We start from the raw sequence: 16,253 nt of genomic DNA, 5'->3' as shown, positions 1-16,253 counted from the left end.
AATGGAGGGGGATATTGATGGAAAAGTTAGCTTTAGGGAACGACTTGAGAATTTGAGGATATAACTGTGTTACATAGCTAGGGATATTCAGACTGCTTGTGGTCCTTTTGTTTCTGAGAGCTATTCTCTTTCCAATTTTGGAATAACAGTTTTGCTTCTCTTTCTTTTTGTCTGCCCTATTATACTGGGGCCATGCATGGGGTGTTCTCAAACAGGTGACTTATCTTTGGCACAGTGGTATGTTAGCACCTTCCTGGTTGAGACCAGAAGCTATTCCCAGGCCCCTAAAGCTCCTGAATAGACAGGAAATAGATCACAGGATGGGAGGGGCTTAGATATGAGTCAGGTGATTTTATTAGTTCTATGGGGAGTCGATGACCTTGAAAATCTTTTCCAGCTCTGAACTTCATTATGAGATGTAAGTCTTGGGAGATGTCCTTCCAAGGAGACCTCTTGGAAGATAACCTTAAATACATTGGCCAGTATTACCATGTTATTCCCTGATTTTATGAAAATCCTGTGGTTTTAATAGAAGCTTATGGGGCAAGAGGGTACAGATGAGTCAGAAAAACGAAGAAAAGTGGAGAGAGATGAAAAGTGGAGAGTTCAGGCCAAATGAAATTAAGGAATTAGGTGGGTCCTTTTTTTCTATATGTGTTTTCTAATTTTAGTTTTGTTTCTCCCCAGCTTCATTGAGATATACTTAACAAATAAAAATTGTTTATATTTAAGATGTATAACGTGATTATTTGATATACATATACATTGTGAAATGATTACCACAATCGTTAATTATCACATCCATCATCTCACATAGTTACCTTTTTTTGTAGTGAGAACTCTTAAGATCCACTTTTCTAGCAATTTCAATTATATAGTATAGTATTAACTATAGTTAATACTATATGCTGTACATTAGAGTTTCCGAAGTTATTCTTATCACTGAAAGTTATTTGTTGATTAAAAAAGAAACTGCGGTGCATATCCTGTGTAATTCTCTTCAAAATTGCATTCCTTCTCATGTTCATACTGATTCCACAGTCTCTCTGTCCCAGTGACTTACAGTAGCATTGGATTCTGACAGGTGTTACCCCAGAACTCCCTTCCTCCTCATTCCCAAGTAGTATTTAGCAGAGGATTGTGAAGGGAATGGGGATGGTGAGAGGCTAGAGAGGTATAGATAATAGAGGAGTGCATTTCCTGTAGAACGGGGGTCCCTAACCCCTGGGCCGTGGACCAGTACCGGTCCATGGCCTGTTAGGAACCAGGCTGCACAGCAGGAGGTGAGCGGCAGTCAAGCCAAAGAGCATTACCACCTAAACTTGGCCTCCTCTCAAATCAGCAGCAATATTAGATTCTGGTAGGAGCCCAACCGAACCCATTGTAAACTGTGCGTATGAGGGATCTAGGTTGCCCATTCCTTATGGTAACCTAACGCTTGATAAGCTGATGTGGAACAACAGTTTCATCTTGAAACCATCCCCATCCCCCAATCCGTGGAAAAACTGTCTTCCACGAAACCGCTCTGAGGTGCCAAAAAGGGGACTGCTGCTGTAGAGAATTTCCAGACAATAAGAAAACAAAAAGTGATCTGCTTTTTATTATCATCGTGCAAAGGCAAAAGCAATGTCAGTGACAAAATACTTTCCACCACAAAAGGTTCCTGTTGTGTCCCCCCACCTGCTATGTCACTGCATTTTGGTAAAGGGAGTTTAAGTTTTTTTGGGAATGGAGAAGATACGGACCTCTGTTCACCATGATACTCTTAGAAATCTAATAGCCTTTTCTTTCTTTTGTGTGTGTGTGTCTTTAGGCAAGGAAACAGTTACTATTCTTCCAGGAGCCTCTTTTTTCTCCAGCGATGAATCATTTGCAATGATTAGAGGGTACGTAATAACAGAGCCCCTCATGTTTCACACTGTGTGGAATGAGCTGAGTCATCTTCTGAGTGTGTTAGCAAGGCTCTGAAACACAGTCACATTTCCCAGCCAGAAAACTATCAGGAGTTTGTTTGGCTGCATGATGTGAAATTATTCACATCGAATGTTGGACATTGCATATCCAGCCCACTGTTAGGAAAAGAATCCCCAAAATGGAATCCATGTCTTTGTGCCAACCAGACTGAAATAAACATTTATAAGGTGCTTTCTGAGGATTCTAACATTTTCTTCAAACTGTGTTCACTTTCTAGCTAGTGTTTGTGTTCAGATAGTCATATTCTGCCTCACTGAAGGAAACAATCTTCCTGTGTACACCTGTTCATAGTTTGTTATTGAGCCAATATATACTATAACATTTTTTTCACAAAAGAATTCTTAATGATTATTTCTCTGTCAGCGTGGAGCTCTATTAGGAAATCAGTTGTGTGGTGGGGGGAAGCAAATATATTTTGGTGGTATGAAGTTATTCTAATTGCTGGCAAGTTCAAGCAAAGGGGACAAAAGCTTGTGAGGTTCACTTTATTCTTCCTCTTTCTTTCTCAGGGGACATGTCGATCTGACAATGCTAGGAGCGATGCAGGTTTCCAAATATGGTGACCTGGCTAACTGGATGATACCTGTAAGTAGACATTTTTTATTCTGAATTACGTTTGGATCAGAATAGTTACTTTTTAAATACTAAGAAAAAGGGCCATGAGATCACAATTCTTTAAAAATGAAATATTTTAATATATATTTCTTACTAGAATCAAATTTTAATTAAGTAAGCACTGAGAAGTATTCAGCTTTGCCAATTTACTCTTCAGTTGGGACTGAAAGTAGGCAAGATCAGAGCCAAAACATCTTCCTTAGAAGAAACCAAGTTAGAGAAGACTTAAAAAACAGAAAAAGGGCTAATTATACTCTGAAAATAAGAAATACAAATATTTACCATAACTAAAGTTTTAAACTAGGAAGAACAATTAACAAGTTTGTTAGCATTGTTAATTGTTAATTAACGTTGTTAATTGTTAATTCTGTTAATCAGTGATTGAAATCATCTTGATTGGTCATGTGACCCCATAATCATTGTCCTCTACTATGGAATTCAAAACATGAGAGTTTACTATCATTGTGAAATGCGCAGTTGTCATTTAATGACGTAAATCAAGGAAGAAACCTCCTAGAATTAGCTTTGGAAAGTGGACTGTTATCACTGCTTAATTCATGAGTGTAGTTCATTGTAGACCAGGTTGTTGCTTCCCAAGTACATGCATGGAAACAACAATGGGTATGTTTATGATTATGAGCTCATTTTGGCTGGTAGCTCAGTTGCTCTTTGTGTGTGTATTCAAGGATTTCCATATTTTTCTATAGAACCAACTAAGAAGAATCTTGTCAAATAACTGAGGCTGGTGGTCTATGATATGACAGTTTTCTTGAAATCTCTTAAATTTGTTTTTTAATAATTTTTTGAGGAAGGTGGATTAATGCAGTTGATAACAGTGTTAGAGATCATGTTAGTCTAGTTCATTTGATCTAATGTCACTTGAAATGGTGTTTAAGTTTTGATAATTATTCAAACCCTAGTTTCCAAATCAGAGTTTTAAGAAATTTCAGTGCCTAGGTTCCAGCCCAGGTAATCTCTAATTTAATTAATCTGGGATGTAGCCTGGACACTGGGTCATTCAAAGCAACTCAGATGGTTCTAATATGTGACCAGGTTTGGAACCAGCATATTAAAGATTGATTACAACTCACCTCATTTTAAAATGTAAGAGAAAAACATCATTGAGCCATCATAGTAAGAACTCTTAGCAAATTGTGGATTATATTGTTAGTTTAGTTGTAAAAATATTGATCTTTCAGAATCAGCCATAGTTACAAGGGTTAGCAGCTTTTGATTGCTTCGAAAAAATCAGGGAGAGTCTCCTGAGTATCACACAGTGAATCAGATAGAAAGTTTATGGAAATACTTGCGTAAGATATTACAATGTATTTCTGTTTTCAAATTTTAGAAAAGGGCCATATGGGGTAGTAGAGTGAGTACAGGAAAGCAAGCCCTGGATTTTAGCACTCACTCTACCAGTAATCAAGGTGTGACCTTGAACATTTCACTTATGCTCTTTGGCTTAAAATGCCCTCATCTATAAAGTGAGGGTTTGAAACCAGATAACGTTAGGGGTCTCATTTGGTTTTCTTAGCTTAGTGGGTAAGAGCAAGGCCCTGTAGTGAGATAGTCCTGGATTAAAGTCTTATTTCTGACACTTGCTGGCAGTGCAACTGGAGCTAATTTCCTATTTTTTCCTCATCTGTAAAATAGGAATCATATAATAGTACCTACTTTATAGGACTATATGAAGGAATACATGTGACAATGAGTACAAAGTACATAGCACAGAGCTTGACACATAGTACCTGGTAAATAGGTTGTTGTTCTTATAAGAAGTTGCAGATTCCTGGGAAGGAAGAGAAAAGCATTGGGTCCTATGAACAAATGCAATAGGGTTTTAAATACATCTATTTCTCTGTACTAATGATTTTTGAAATCAGTTTGCACAGTGGTCCTCGGTATGAAGCAGAAATGTGTTAAATATCTTCTTCCCTTCGGGGAACATGGGCATCTTTATATCAGTATAACATTTGTTTATATTATGATTTAGCACGTAGTAAGGCTGGAAGTTCTCATAGTGACAGTGTACACTGTGTAGTTATTTGTAGGAAAGCTTTGCAGATGTGTATCATATTTTTACATATCCTGTTAAGATTCCTGTGAATGATTAAAATACAAATGTTTATTACTTTATACTTTTCTCAATATAACTTGGAGCCCATGAGTTCCCGAAGGAATGGACCTAGTGGGGTGAACAGCTCTGGAGTTCTGTAGGAACATCATGAAAATCTAGTTGAGAAAAATTAAGCATAAGAAGTGTTCTGGGGTTTGGTTCCACTGTTTTGGTAGTGGAAGTTGGTAGTGTTACTTCTGATTAGCAATTTTTTTGTTACTTTCATAACTGATAATCATTTCCTAACTTCTTTGTATGGGATGCACCATGCATATTTTCACTGTTTGAGACTCAGGGCAGCTTCATAATCAACTCCATGAGGTTTAGTTTGGTTTTAATTTCAGCCCTACCCCTTACAAATTATGTGATCTGGAGCACATGTTTTGGCTAGGATTAAGTGAGAAGAAAATGAAGTGAACACTGCAAGCACTCTCTAAATAGTAGCTATTAAGTAATGCTCTATTACTTAAAATTAAAAAGGAAATATTTACCTTAAAATACACTGGTATAAGTGAGATGATTTTACAGGAGTCAGTACAACCTGCTTATCCTAAGTCCCTATTCAAGCACCAAAATTAAGCCCTTTGAGGGCACATTTTTTTCATTTATTGGTTATGGATAAAGATAGAGCTTACCTTCCTTATGTAATTTCAGTAAGCTATCTATTTTTATTTGTCCCAAAGATTTGTTGACTTATATAATTTAAATATGTTTTTATTGCAAGATCTGGCAGTCAAGAAGCTGAAAAATTCAACTTTACTATATAATTTTTCATTTACTTTTATCTTTTTCCTGAGTTTAATAATCTTTCAATGGCTGTATGAGCCATGAGTTCTCAGCATCATGACATCGTCATCAATCATTACAGCATCAGATTACAATAAACATTAAGCCTTCAGGGCAAGCAAACAGTGTGGGTGCTATTTGTCTTACCCTTTAATAGCTTCTTAGTATGCAGTGTTGGTCTCATGTACACAGATTTTTAACAGTTCTACCCTGAGCATCCAAAGGAGGAAAACTTGACAAAACAGTAGTTGGCTCCTTCAAGCTCCCTGTTGATTGTGATGATGGTAAAACCCCAGGCAAGCAAATAAATGATGGAAAGATGTGCAGTCCGCTGAATCTATATTCAGAGCTGCTCTAGTGCCTTCTGAATGCCTATTTTTGGAGAACAGCTGGCATTGATTATTGACTTATAAAGGGAAGCAGATGTGTATGGTCAGCAATGAGAGCTGGTTATGAAAGCACAAAATAGCAACGCACTGGACAGGGCTGCAGTACGTGAATGGCACAAGAGCCAAGAGCCCTGCTCTATGTGGAGAGGATTGAATGAGGCATTCTTAGGGCAAGAAAGAATGGGACACTTTTGGTGTCTTTTTTTTCCCTTTACTCCCTCACATTTTTCACATCTTTGTGCATTTGAAAAGAATAAATACGAATTAATGTCATACTCATATGTGCTACGTATTTGAGCACATAAAATTGATTGGGTTCTCTCGACATGCTACCTGTTTTAAATAAGTTAAGTCTCTAGTATTCCTGGTTATAAAACTACAAGGGAGTTTGTGTTCAAGATTCAATCTGTTTAGTTGCATCAACTGTAATCCAAATATTAATCTAAAATATAGATATTTAAATATATTATGACATAGGTGAAGAAATAAGCGTAAATCTCTAGATATTGTTTTAACTTTAGTGTATTGTTCATTTGGTCCTGAGGTTCAGGAAAAGAAAGACAGGTGGAAAATCCATATGAAGTCATATGAAACTTTTACAATTAGTAATGCCTTTGTCTTATTAGTGTAATGTAGTGGAAAGCTCATAAAACTTTGGAATTAGACAGACTTGAGCATAAATACTGGTTCTTATTGATCATGTAGTGTATCACTGTTATAGTATATTCATTGGTAAAATGACAGTTTTTAACTCATGCTTGTTCTGAGGATTAAATTCACTAATTCATTCAACATGTATTGATCTGGCATATATTAAGGGTCAGGCACTGTTAAATATAAATGACAATGTTTTGGGGGATGCAATAGTTAACAAAACAGACAAAATTCTCTGCATTTATGGAGCTGATATTCTAACAGGGGTCAGCAAACTGTGTTCCCTGTACCAAATCTGGCCCACTGCCTATTTTTGTAAATTTTTCTTGGAACATAGCCATATCCACTCATTTACGTATTTTTTATGGCTGCTTTTGTACTGCCACAGCAGAGTTAAGTAGTTAGGTTAGAAACTGTGTGGCTTGCAAAGCCTAAAATGTTTACCATTTGGCCCTTTACAGAAAAAGTTTGCCAACTCCTGCCTTAGATCATTGATTTGAAACTTTTTTTCTCTAATATAAGCAAGTAATGTCCTACAGATTTTTATATTGTTTCAGTCTCTTCAAAATACTTTCTAATCTTTCTTGTTATTTTTTGTATGGCCCATTGTTTATTTAAAAGTATATCAGTTTCCAAATATTTGATGATTTTCCACATAACCTTAAAAAATTTTTCAGTTTAATTATTTTGAGGTGAGAGAACACACTTTATGATTTCAGTCCTTTTAAACTTGAGACTTGTTTATGGCCCAGAATGTAGTCTATTTTAGTAACTGTTCCATTTGCACTTGAATATATATTCTGCTCTTGTTGGGTACAATGTTCTGTAAGTGCCAATTGGATCAAACAGGCAGTTAGTATTGTTCAAGTGTTCTGTGTCTTATCAATTACTGAGAGAGTAGTCTTGAGATCTTCAGCTGTAATTGTGGATTTTTCTGTTTTTCTTTCAGTTATATGACTTTTTGCTTTATCTGTTTTAGAGCTGTTACTGCTTGCATTCATACACGTTTAAGCTTACATTCTCTTGATGAATTGATCTGTCATTTTGTCTCTTCAATAATATTCCTTATATTGAAGTCTACTGTCTGATGCTGATATAGTCACTCTTCAAAGTATGTTTCTCCATTCTTCTGCCTATAACCTGTGAACACCTTTATTTTTAAGTAAGTTTTTGTAATCATATCGTTAGATTGTTATCTTATAATCTCTAAATCATAATTGGAGGTTTAGACCATTTACATTTAATGTAGTTATCAATATGGTTGGGTTTAAATCTGTCAGGTTTTTTTTTTTTTTTCTGTTTACTTCATCTGTCCTTTTTGCCCTTTGATTTCTTTGGGATCAGTTAAGTATTTTTTGAGTATTTTATCTTTACTGTTGGATTACTTTTTAGTGGCTTCTCTAGGGTCTACCATATATGTATTTTATCACAATCTACTTCAAGTAATATATGACTTTATATATAATGTAAGAATTATACAATAGTAAACTTCTATTTTCTGCCCTTATTGTGTGTTCTTTAGTGATATTTAATTCTGCATGTGACATAAACCTTATACTTTGCTCTTATTTTTGCTCTAAACACTCGACTATCTTTTTAAGTAATCTTTAAAAATGAGGAAAAATCTTTTGTATTTTTCCAACATATTTTCTGTTTGTTGCACTTTTTCTATGCACAGATCTAGATTGCCATTTGATGTTGTTTTCCTTCTGCTTGAAGGACATCCTTGGATGTTTCTTGTGGTATAAAATCTGTGGATGTCTTTCAGGTTGATCTTTTTCAATATTTCCTTTTAAGCTGTGTTAAGATTAGTTGAGAGTAGCCTTTAGTTGCAGTCTAATTTAGCCCCACTACTGAGGCTGTTTTCTTCAGAGGACTCTGCCTGATGCCCCCTATATTACACAATCTTTCCTCACTGTTTGGTAGGATTGTGAATTGTGCCTAGACCTGTGTTAGTTTTGAGCCTTTTTTTTCCTTCTTTTTGTCTAATGCTTGCTTAGTGGTTCTTTTTCAGGCTCTGACTAATTTCTTCTCATGTATGCACATATCCATACTCTGCCAAAGACTTGAGACCTTCTTCCTCTGCAAATCTGAGCTCTCACTCTGTATAATATCTCCTTTCTGGTATTTTCAGATCTCAAATTGTAGTTGCCTCAGGCTCTCTAAAGCCAACAAAATTGCTGGGTTTCACTTCCTGTACTGCATCTTACAAATTCTCTCCAGGCAGTAAGCTGGGGGAAATTGTAGATCTATCTTGTTGGCTTCTCTTCTTTCGAAATGGTAGTCCCATACTGTGTGTTGTCTAATGTCTGAAAGCTACTTTTTCGTGTCAGTTTGGTTTTTCTAACTGTTTAATATCATTAATAACATGTTTGAATTTATGTCATTGTATATTTACCGATGGTTTTCTTAGTACAAATCCCTAGAAATAGAATATCTTTGTCAGTATTTTAGGGATTTTGATGTATCACTGAGTTACTGGCCAGAAAAATTATCCCAGTTTACTTTCACACTGTTTCTACTCTATTACCAACACTGAGATCAGCTTTTTAAAAGCTTTATTATTTTCTTCTGTAATTTGGCATTTCTTTAAAAAGCTGCTCTCTGGGATTGTTTAAAGGGCAGCCGTACCTTACTCTTCTGGAGGGCATTTACTCGTTTTCTTCTTGTTTTGGAGACCTTCCTTTTGGCTTCTAGCAATTATCTCTCATCAAATTCCAGTGTTGCTCTCTTTAGTTATATTAAAAAAACAACATTGATAATGACTATTCTGTGCTAGTGAATGTATCTTAGGAGAGCCATTGTAACAAGCGTGTATGTGAATGTGTGTGTACCTCTTCTGTTTATAATATTTTGAACAAACTCTAGATATGAGATAGAATAAAAGCACAGCTATTTTTATCTCCTGTGGTACTCTTTAACCTATTCTGTTAGGGAAGCTTTTCCTCTGCCATTAATGAATACTCGGCTGCATGACATTTCAGCTCACTCCAGGAAAATAAACAGCTCTTAGGTCACTTTAATTCATAAACTCAGTCTTCATTCAGATATTAGAGGGTCCATTCCAAAACAGTGAACAATGCTTTAATAATCATTCAAAAGCAATGAATTTCCTCGTTTTTGATCTCCCAGCTACAGTCTGCCTGCATTTGAAGAAGGTTACATGGTATTGTTTTGCTCTTTCTCTACTCCCCTCCTCTTTTAGCTCACTGTTTGGCATCCACCAGGATCAAAATTCAAGAGAAAGGGAAGGCAAGGAAATAGGGCAGGAAAGATTTTACATAGCAGGAGATTGGTAATACTGTTTGCTGGCTCCGTGATCTCTGGTCCATAAAAGTATTTAAAGCTGATCCCTCTGTGTATGTGGAGTGGGGTGAGCGGTCATCTTTAGAGACCCCCTTCTTGGTTCCTCCTGCAGCAGCTGCTCCTATGGGTGATGGCTGGATGTTTCTCCAGCAGCTTCTGACTTTTTTGTGGTCCACTTAACACATAGACTCTTACCGGTGGGGTCCCTCTTCCTCGGCTATCCTGTTAACAAAGCATTAAAACCTGTTGAGGTTGGTCCTCTCTCACATGGCCCCCATGTGGGAAGCACTCACATTTCTTGTATTGCCTCCAGTGATAGTGTAGTTACTTCCTCAAAACAACCCCTTTAACTTTCTTAGGTAGGAGTCAGACAGCACTCCCTATCTGCACTCCCCATCTTTCAGGCTCTGAGTTGTCAATGGAGTGAGCAGCAGGCATACCCTTACCCCTTCCTTGGTTGCTGAGAAATGTGGGGGTAGGTAGGATACTTTTCATCAAATAAATCCTTCATACAAAACCTTTGCTATTCCTATACTGTATTCCTTGGTCCAGCTGAGGGTACTAAGAGCCTTGGGATGTGCTTTTGACTATTTCCTTTGTAAATTCTACTTCTGAGCATCTATCCTACATGCTGGTATCTCCTAGCTCTTCTGTCAGTCAAAAGTGAGACAGTAAGATCTCATCTAACATATGATTACCACCACTTTTGCTCATGAACCTGGCTTTTTCTTGTTGCCATTAATCCTCTCTATTTATCATATTTAATTCTGCACGTGATATAAATCTTACAATATTTTGCTATTATTTTTGCTGTAAACAGTCAACTGTCTTTTTAAGTAATCTTTAAAAATGAAGAAAAAAACTCTAATATGTTTCCAACATATTTGCCCATTTAAGCTCATATTCAGCTAAGCCTTGGTGCATATAAGGGTGTTTTCCATCTATGGTTCTAATACCTCTGGGCAGTTCCCCCTAGCCTGTTCTGTTTTCCACAGAGGACTGTGGAAGAACCCGGCCAAGCCCTGTTGCCCTACTAGAGAATAAAAATACTGACCCGTTGGGATGGAGCTTTACTTCCTGTGCTAATTAAAAGTGCATTTAATGTCTTCAGAATTTCCAAGAGCAAAATATTATTTCCTCTCATACGATTTAACAAATGGATATGCATTTTTTTCAGAAAGGCAACTTTTTATTAGTGATTCACCGATTTAGGATGTTATTAGAAACATAAGCTATTGATTATACTTTTCCTGGGTGCTATATTTGGTTATCCAAAAATAGTTTTATCTATGACTATCTGGAAAACATATTGAAAATTAATGTTTAGTTTCCTTATTTACACCTGATATTTTTCAGACTACAGGTATATTTAGAAACTGACATATTTGATATATTCATTTTGTGAGGAAAATTTCTCTTACTTGAAAGATCCTGTCAATGATTAAAAGCTATGATTAAGGTTTAAAAGCCACAGCTAAATTCTAAATCTATTTTTACAAGGAGGGAACTAACAGTTATTAAGCATATGCCACTGGCCAGGTTCTGAATATTTATTGCCATTTTATTCTCACAGAAACTGAGTTAAATACAAATATTCCTGTTATTATAGATGAAGAGATTCAGGCCAAGGGAGTTAACTATTCAAGTTCACATCTGTGGCAAGTGATGGAAAGAGAAGTGGAAGTAGTCTTCTTTGCTCTTATGTGCTTCACATTCTGCCTCAGGTACTTTTGGGAATATTTAACTGCCTTTCAGAATGGAAGCAAAACAACGTGCAAAATACATAAAAATCTGTATAGCATTCTGTAAGCCTTATGAAGAAATGGTTGTCAGGTAAAGCCTGTTGTAGTTTGAAGGATATATGTTGAGTATACATGACTGTTGTTCGTGGTAGCATTTTATTGTAGGTGGACCATTTGCATGTTTGTTCTTCTGCATCCTGTTTTCTTTAAGCTTTTACCCAAATTCAAAAGTTTCTACTGCCCAGTCACTTTTAATTAACCTAAATGTCATATATGAAGTACTTTATCCATTTTATTTACCCATTTTGTTTTTTATAATCTACCAATCAAAGAATTCTTTGGAAAATTTCAGGCCCTCCACAAAGAATGTTTATAAAATTATCTTGCAATACTTGCTAAATGGGAAACATTGAAGCACAATTGGAGAAATATCAGAATTATTGCAAAGGGAGGAATACTGAAGATAATTTTTTAAAAGATTAATACCTGAAAGGAACAAAAGCAAATTCATTAGCAAGCCATTTCACCCAGCCTAGGCCCTCATGTTAACCTTTGACAGAAGCAAAGGGACATGAGAATGTGAAAGACTTTCTCCATCTTCAACAATCTTACAGAGATTTTGCCTTTTGATTGCTACCTGAGTCTTTTTTATCTGGAGGAAAGGAAATATTTCTCTCCTTGCTGTGTTTCATATGATATATTTTGAACAACTGCTTACCTCTAAGACTTTGTTTCTTCACTGGAACGTGGATATATTCAACCCATGGACTGAAAGAAAGGTGAGCTAGATACCTGATTCCAAACCATGCTGCTACACTGCCTACCAGACACTCTTGTAAGAATTTAATCAAATATTCTCCATCTCCTCTGTTGTTGAAAGGCAGACTTCTTTGCATAGAGTGGGATTTTGGTCATTTTCGAATCAGTCGATCTCTGTCTCTCTCATGAACAATGAGTGAGTTTGATATTTGCTATAAATATCCTTTTGGCTAATGATGCATTTGTATGACTGCAGCATCCTCTTCTCATTAAACAGCTCACTTAAAAGGAGGAGAAGACATATTAAAAATGGTAGATGAGGCTTCCTCAAAACCCATTATTAGTAATATGATAAATCATAGTGTTGCTGATATGACTTAGCAGGGAATGAAACCAAAGGGCTAATGACTACTGCTGGTGACCCTGCAGCTAAAAGCTAATGAATCCTGAAGACTGAATTTTATTAAATGACTGAATTTCGCATTCCCAGTTGGCGAAATCTTTCTCTGTTCTTTTGGTTTAGAGATCATCTTCATCAACACTTTTGAAAAAATGTTTAAATATAGTCTCTATAAAAATAGAATAGTAAATGCATACATCCAGCTTAGACAGTTATCCACTTATGGTCAGTCTTGTTTCATCTGTACTCAATTTCCCTTCTCCTCAGATTATTTTGAAGCAAATGCTACACGTATTCCATCCATAAACATTTTGGCATTATCTGAAAGATTATTTTCAAATTTCTTTATAAAAGGATTCTTTTCATAAACTGCAATTCCATTATTCCACCTAACAGTAAGGAATTAAGGATATAATTCTTTGATATCATTCAGCTATACAGCACCCTAATGTTATTAGCAGAAAACCTGAATCAGGAGAAATGAAGTGACTCAGCTCAGGCTGCAAAACTCTAGTTAGTAGCTAAGCCCTAGGACCCATCTCTTCTGTCTATAGTTTTGTAGGGATGCTATTTCCACTACACAGAGGAAAGTTTACCTTTGAAAAACAACATCCCAATACAAAGAACCTCCCGTGTTTCTTTCAAATACACTTAGAAGCGGCTGTGTCCAAAAACTATCATCAGAATGAATAGACAACCTACAGAATGTGAGAAAATATTTGCAATATGTCCATCTGACAAATGACTAATATCCAGAGTCTATAAGGAACTTAGGCATATTTACGAGAAAAAACTAACCCCATTAAAAAGTGGGCAAAGGGCACGAACAGACACTTCTCAAAAGAAGACATACATGTGGCCAACAAATATGAAGAAAATCTCCAGGGGCAGTGGCTCACGCCTATAATCCCAGCACTTTGGGAGGCTAAGGCAGGTGGATTACTTCAGGTCAAGAGTTCGAGACCAGCCTGGCCAACACAGTGAAACCTGATCTTTACAAAAATATGAAAATTTGCTAGGCATGGTGGCATGCACCTGTAATCTCATCTGCTTGGAAGGCTGAGGCAGGAGAATCACTTGAACCCAGGAGGTGGAGGTTGCAGTGAGCTGAGGTCACACCACTGCACTCCAGCACTCCAGCCTGGGCAGCACAGCGTGACTCCACTAACAAAGAAGAAGAAGAAGAAAAAAAGCTCAACATCACTGATCATTATGATCATTAGAGAAATGCAAATCAAAACCATAATGAGATACTATCTCACTCCAGTCAGAATGACTTATTACTAAAAATTAAAGGAAAAAAAAAAAACGTGCTAGCAAGGTTGTAGAGAAAAAGGAACACTTTTACACTGTTGGTGGGAGTGTAAATTAGTTCAACCATTTTGGAAGACAGTATGGCAATTCCTCAGAGACCTAGAGGCAGAAATACCGTTTGACCATGCAATCCCATTGCTGGGTATATACCCATGGGAACATAAATCATTCTATTATAAAGAAACGTGTGTGTTATGTTCGTTGCTTCACTGTTCACAATAGCAAAGACATGGAATCAACCGAAATACCTACCAATTATAGACTGAATAAAGAAAATGTGGTACATATAAACCATACTATACTATGCAGCCATATAAAGAAAAGAGATCATGTTCTTTGCAGGGACCTGGACTGATTTGGAAGCCATTATCCTCAGCAAGCTAATGCAGGAACAGAAAACCAAACACTGCATATTCTCACTTGTAAGTGGGAGCTGAACGATGAACACACATGGACACCATTGGGGTAACAACACATGCGCAGCCTTTTGGGGTATGGGCGTAGCGAGAGCATCAGGAAGAATAGCTAATGGATGCTGGGCTTAATACCTAGGTGATGGGATGATCTATATGGCAAAACACCATGGCACACATTTACCTATGTAACAAACCTGCATATCCTACACATGTACCCTGCTACTTAAAATAAAAATTGAAGGAAAAAAAAAAGCAGCAGCTGTGTCCCTCCAGTCACTTTACCTTTCTATACCTCAACTCTTTATTTGTAAAATGTGATCCATGGCATAGCTTTTATTCAACAAAATTAATTTTTTTTTCTTTTTGCATTAGGTGTTGTATTAACAATGAGGGGAGAGTGGTGAGCAAACCCAATAAACTCCTTTCCTGTGTAGAGAATATTTTTATATCTATGATGAGGTTAATAATATGTGGGAGACAGTACTATAAGGTCAGTGCAGTACACTAAACATGAAATATGTTGGTTTGGGAAGAACTAAATGAGTTTGCATTAGTTAAGTCATCTTGTCCAGTAACATGGTATAGTTTACTATCCAGTTCTCATTTTACCTCCATTACATTTGTTACATTATTTTATACTTCTTGTCAATATTTTGAACTGAATAGTCAATTTCAGTTTCCAAATGTCTATTGCGAATATAAAGGAAAACTATTGATTTCTGTATATTTCTTATACCTATTCATTTTACTGAATTTTCTTATTAGCGATAATAATTTTAAAAAAATTATTAGATACTCTACACAATTCTCTTATCCGAAAATATTTTAAATTTAATCATTAAAACAATGTAAATAGTAATGATTGAGGAACTTGATTTTGGTGAATTAATTTAGAGTTTTAACTTAATATTATGTTTGCTGTTTGTGCTTCTAATAAATGTTCTTTATACTGTTCTAGCAGTTTGCCTTTCGACCTTTGCTTAATTTTTTAAACTGAATGGCAGTTGAATGTAGTCAGTGGTTTCCATGTGTTTAATCAAAGTTCTTCACCCTGAATTTATCAATGTCATTATTTAAATTGATGTTGAATTCGTTTTTAATACAAATAGTCAATTTTTAACAATTTGTAAGTTATTCTTGTGCCTTTTCATCTCAGATTTTCTGACTTCTTGTGGCAATTTTGTTAATTTGCATTTTCCAAAAAGCATCCATTTCTTTTGGATTTTCAAATTCATTCACCCAAAACATGTCATATTCTTGTATACCTTTAATTTCCTCAGACTTATTTTATCTTCTCTTTATCCTAATGCTGTAGATGTTCAGAGTTACTAATTTTCTTTACTTTTACTCACTTTTTAATGTTATACTAGTTCTAGATTTGTAAATTCAAATGTTTACTTTATTTACAGTCCTTACTATTAAAATCATTTAAGGCTCTCTATGTTTCTGAAAATAATTTTAATTACATGTCATAATCTTTGAGAAAGTTCTTATTTTCATTAATTTCTGGGTAGCTTGTAATTTCAGTTTTGATTTCTTTTTTGTCCCAATAATTTTTTTTTTTTTTTTATACTTTAAGTTCTAGGGTACATGTGCATAACGTGCAGGTTTGTTACATATGTATACTTGTGCCATGTTGGTGTGCTGTACCCATCAACTCATCAACACCCATCAACTCGTCATTTACATCAGGTATAACTCCCAATGCCATCCCTCCCCTCTCCCCCCTCCCTATAATAGGCCCCGGTGTGTGATGTTCCTCTTCCAGAGTCCACGTGATCT

The 16,253-nt window shown here is 36.0% G+C and overlaps 1 protein-coding gene across 2 annotated transcripts in view; it reads left to right on the top strand.

The window, feature by feature from the left end:
* The window catches only part of OXCT1 (3-oxoacid CoA-transferase 1), a 144,720-nt gene that overhangs the window by 74,396 nt on the left and 54,071 nt on the right, over positions 1 to 16,253 (top strand). For both annotated transcript variants that reach the window (XM_033179459.1, XM_033179458.1), the window contains exons 12-13: positions 1,814 to 1,886; positions 2,484 to 2,559. In XM_033179459.1, the coding sequence (XP_033035350.1) occupies positions 1,814 to 1,886; positions 2,484 to 2,559 (149 nt within the window). The remainder of the gene's footprint in view (positions 1 to 1,813; positions 1,887 to 2,483; positions 2,560 to 16,253) is intronic.

This window comes from Trachypithecus francoisi, unplaced genomic scaffold (genome assembly GCF_009764315.1).
Source record: "Trachypithecus francoisi isolate TF-2019V2 unplaced genomic scaffold, Tfra_2.0 Lachesis_group2, whole genome shotgun sequence".
In the NCBI taxonomy this organism is placed as follows: domain Eukaryota; kingdom Metazoa; phylum Chordata; class Mammalia; order Primates; family Cercopithecidae; genus Trachypithecus; species Trachypithecus francoisi.
This window is presented reverse-complemented; position numbering and strand designations above follow the sequence as displayed.